The 4,720-nt window shown below is 36.0% G+C and overlaps 1 protein-coding gene across 1 annotated transcript in view; it reads right to left on the bottom strand.

The window, feature by feature from the left end:
* Positions 1-4,720, bottom strand: part of FARSB (phenylalanyl-tRNA synthetase beta subunit) — a 72,534-nt gene that overhangs the window by 60,574 nt on the left and 7,240 nt on the right. The window contains exons 3-6 of the mRNA XM_019503657.1: positions 4,181-4,335; positions 2,933-3,005; positions 2,310-2,425; positions 1,851-2,001 (exon numbers count right to left, since the gene is read on the bottom strand). Coding sequence (XP_019359202.1) covers positions 1,851-2,001; positions 2,310-2,425; positions 2,933-3,005; positions 4,181-4,335 — 495 coding nt within the window. The remainder of the gene's footprint in view (positions 1-1,850; positions 2,002-2,309; positions 2,426-2,932; positions 3,006-4,180; positions 4,336-4,720) is intronic.

Here is a 4,720-nt window from a genome sequence, read left to right as displayed (position 1 = left end):
GTGAAGGATTAGGACCCTAGCTGCCTGCTATGCTAGGATTAGTTCTTACAGAAAACAAGGAAGCCAAAAAGCCTTTTTTCTCTCCTTCTCCTTTTTGACCTCCTCTTCATATAAAAGATAAAACTAGTTTAAAGATATCAGTTAAATTAAAATAAGTTAGCAGAAACACAGCCACACAAGCTCACCCAAACTAAATGTAGCAATTGCTCATCATACAGTAACTTCCATTTTAGTCCTTATCTGGGGTACTAAACATCCCATTCCTATTTTACAATAACGTTTATGTTAAACGTGGCAGACATTATCTTTAGAAAGATTTTTAAAAACCTTCTAATCTGGGGTTATACTTAAAATTCTCATCACTATCTAATCCAGGGCATTTCATACTCTAAAATTTGCAGGATTTGTTACCTAAACATGATTTTTACCATGACAAACGTCATATTCTAGTCTTTGTTTCATTCTTGCTTGGTATCTCCCTTAATGTTCTGTCATGAAAATTTACACAGAACTTTTTAGAGTTTTCTTTACTTACTGTGAAAATTTCATGCGACTCAACAGAAATGATGGGAATGTGAATATTAGAAAAATGACTGCTTAAAATGGTTAAAATAAACCTCATAAAGTGAGACAGGATGTAAAAACCCCTTACTAAAATTCATTACCCCATGGCAAAGAAACTTTTAACTGTGAAGGGAAACGAAGAACATCATCTTATTCAACTTGAACATTTTATACTGCTACCCTTTCCTGGTAGAGTTGGACAAATTATTCAAGAGTGTCTGCTAATGCCTAATCAAAGTAAAAGCTGCATTTGCTTTAGTTGTGCTTTCAACCCTGGTGTATTCAGTTTCCTGCCAGTATGCTCAAACATTAAGGAAAATTTCATGGAAAGCAAATTTGGGTTGATTTAACAAAGTATTTACACAATAGGCCTGAGTAACAACTGCATTCATCTTCAGGATATCATGTGGCTTACATGAGCAACAAAAATTAAATACCACCATGAACTGCTCAAGAATAATATAAAGGCCAAGGGTGGAAATCTGGCTCTACTGAAGTCAATGACAGAACTCCCACTGATTTCAATGGGGGCAGAATTTACCCTAAGAATACTATAGCAATTGGGTGAAAAATTTCAGATAGATTTGGCGCACACACAAATACTGCAACAGAAAAGGAGAGGATAAAATGAATTAACTATTTTTCACAGAGTTAAGTTTCACAGTTGTATGCAAACATACTGTTCTGTTTCGCCTTTTTCTTTGAAAATAGTCCAGTCCAGATGTGTTACTGTGTGGTAGGAATTAATTACACTACATGAAAAAGCAGGCAGAAGCTGTAACAGAAATACAACTACAACCAGATTTAAAGCCAATTTCATCAAAACAAGAGGCAGATATTTTGTTCACTAGAATAGCCCTTATTGAACCTACGTAAGAATTTAAAGATTATTGTGACAACTGTTTTTCTGGGACAATTTAAAAGTTGCCAAAAGAGTACAGCTGAATATAAATATAAATCTCCAAACAAAATATAACATATTTCATGTTACGATCTCCATGGAAAAGGTAACTGGGTATGGAACCTTTAAGTTACAATATTATTCCAAGCATAGCTCTATGCACATTATACTAAGATGTCTGGTGCTCATGAGACTGAATTTGGGATCTAAGTTCCATCCTGAGAGAAGAGATTACCACATTACAAAAAGTGCTAGCTTTTACTTGCACATTTCCTGGCTGTCGCTGCAAAGGATCTCGTCTCCCCTATCAAGGTTAAGTCTGGTAATGCCTCCTAGAAATTTAGTTTTCAGCACCAAGTATGAAAAGTTTAGAAAGGACACCTACCCTATACAGATCCAGAATTTCAGAAGCTGTATACTCCTTGGACTGATTCAGAGGTTTAAATTTAATTTCTGAAGGAGATCTAGCTGTGTAAGTAAATGGACCAGAGATTGTGTCCAAGTCATGGGTACCAATTGCTACCAATGCTCTCTTCCTGCAAAGGAAACAAAGAAAAATAATGATCTTATACAACATGCTTCTTTCACTCTAGCCATAGAATTTATTTGTTCATAGTAAAAAGTATGGAGAAATGATAGCTTCAGGCAAGGTCAATGAAAAAATGTCAAAAGCACTGCCTAAAAATGTTTTCCTGAGTGTAAACATAACATCACTTTGGAAAAGGGAACAGAAGCTTACCATGTACTTAAAATCAGTTTAATATTTCAAAATTTAAAAAAAATTATTACATATCAAGCCAAGTAGTGACCTATTAGCTTTATTCTAGTTAGGTTTAAAGCTAACCTGCAAATATTCTGGTGCAGTTTTTCTTGGAGGTCAATGAAACTGTCATAGCGATCCTTGGTAAAAGTGATATTCCGGAGGACCGCAGCTACAGCGTGAGGACGGACTTGGGAAGTCTGCAGTTCATAAGAGCAGTACAATTATTAGTGATAAATATTACAACTATGCAGAATATATAAAATTAACATACTAGAAACAGTGTTCACCTGCCATTTTTTTAAGAAGTACTTCACAAATCCTCACTTAGAGCTAATAACCAATGAAAAATGCATAAAAATGTCCTTATTCCCCTTCCCCCCTCAACAACAAACAGCCATCAGCATCAGGTCTGAGACAAAAGCTGTTCTTAGAGTAAAGGAGCTTCTAAAAGATCCTCGCAAATGTAAAAAACTTGACTTAATACTTCACTACATTAGTTCTACTCTGACTTGCTGTCTTTCCACATCAGATTTAAGAGAAAGAATAGTTACAAAGAAATCACAATCCCTCAAAATGATCACTCTGCTATTGCAATGATCCTACATATGAGCTTTCTGGCTCTAGCATTTTTACGATACAAAAAAAAAAAAAAATCAGTAACAACTACTTTCACAATATTGACGTAAGTTCAGAAATAGTTTTACCTCTTCAGTGATGAGCAGCCTCTGAATTGCACCATTAGGTGGTATGACTTTTTTGTATCTAGGGACCTTGATCCTAAAATAAAATGGGAAATTAAGTTTACAAATGAGATTTTTACTCTTTAAATGGGGGAAATATTGGAACCATGTTAATGTTATTTCTGGAAAAAAATGCTTTAGTGATTTTAGTGGTGTTTAAAATTATACATTTACTGACAATGTAAATCCAAAGTTTTCCACTAACTTGTTACCAATATAAATACAGCTTCCTATAAAATATCTTAGTGCTCAAAAGAGGTCACTTTCCTTTCATAATAAACTTGCAAAATCAAGATAATATATATATTAAGGACATGCCTGCAAAGAACCAACTCTGAGTACCCTCTAAGCTAGTGGTTCTCAGCCTTTTCAGAGTCAGAACATCCCTCCATCACTTTTCTGAATGTGGCAGCTTCCTTGTTTGAGAACTACTGTTGGTGCTGCCTCAACTTACCTCAGTGTTCCTCAAGAGTGTTGTGCTGCCTCCAGGTAAAAGAGCCCTGAGCGCTTGCTTGCATAGAGAGCCTGACAAGGAAAGAAAGGGCTATACCGCATGGATGGACTCCTCCTTCATTAGGGCTGTACTTAGCCTAGAGAAAGCAGGAGCCCTTCCGAGTCCAACCCATCCTATGCTCCTCTTGGAAACAGAGATGCTCAGGTGGATTTGTCCCATGCACCTAATGCAGGAGGAGTGCACATAGGACATCTTTACCAGGCTGCTGCCACAATGACATCACCTGTGTCACAGCACTCCCAAGAAAGCACTGCAGCTCCCCAGTTGAGAATCACTGCTCTACTCCCAGCAGCTTCAGTGAGAGATAAAGCTACTTGGCATCTTGCAAACTATTACAGATATGGCTAACTAGATCATTCATGAACGTTAACATTAGTAACTTGCATGCACTAATAAGGAAGAATGTGGTATTTTACTATTAACAATCCTAAAGATCCCATTAAAGAAATCAGGAGAACAAGGCAAGGAATCAAAATCATCTCTCTCTGCTTCAGCATGTCACATACAATTGTCTTCTACTCCATTTAAAACGGCTGCTAAGAGCATCTCCAGGCAAGTTCTACTGGATTGCAGACGTGTTTTGTTACAGATAACTTTTACAATAGAAATCTCTCAAAGGCCAAGAAAATAACCGATTTCTTAAACTAAAAACACTGCTTAAGTTCCATTTTAAAAAAAAGCTCAGAAGACTGTATTACCTCTCTTTAAAGACCTGAAGCCCTCGGACCAATCCTTCCAGACAAAGAAGGTCATATCGGTTAGCAGGAACATCAATTTTGTAAAGAATTACATCTGATGCACCCTCTGCCTTTCCACCACCTTGTTCTTTGCTTATTATGTCTTTTTCGGAAGTCTAAAATTAAGGAAAATCTATGTCATTAATAATAGAATAAATGACCACTAAAAACAATTTGAATTTAGCATAATTTAATATAGAGAAATTTTTAAAAAGAGATAGTAAATGCTAGTATTTCTTTTAAAAAAAAAATGCAGTTTAAAAAAGGCATGATGCGGGCTCACCTGTAATGAATACTTGACATATAAGAGACTTTTAAACAAAGATCCCCTTAAGTTTCAAAAACTGTAATGTAATTATCCAAAGGATTCATCAGCCGTCAGAAACTAATTCCTCAGGCACATACTAACATGTGCATATCCTAATACCAAACAGGAGGTAATTACTTCTTACTCCTGGCTGTAGATCAGTAAAACTACAAGTAATGCTATACATATATTCT

The sequence above is a fragment of the Gavialis gangeticus genome, unplaced genomic scaffold (genome assembly GCF_001723915.1).
Source record: "Gavialis gangeticus isolate Ggan-Ray unplaced genomic scaffold, GavGan_comp1, whole genome shotgun sequence".
Classification (NCBI taxonomy): domain Eukaryota; kingdom Metazoa; phylum Chordata; order Crocodylia; family Gavialidae; genus Gavialis; species Gavialis gangeticus.
Note: the sequence above shows the minus strand (reverse complement) of the source record. Positions and strands in the feature narration are given on the sequence as shown.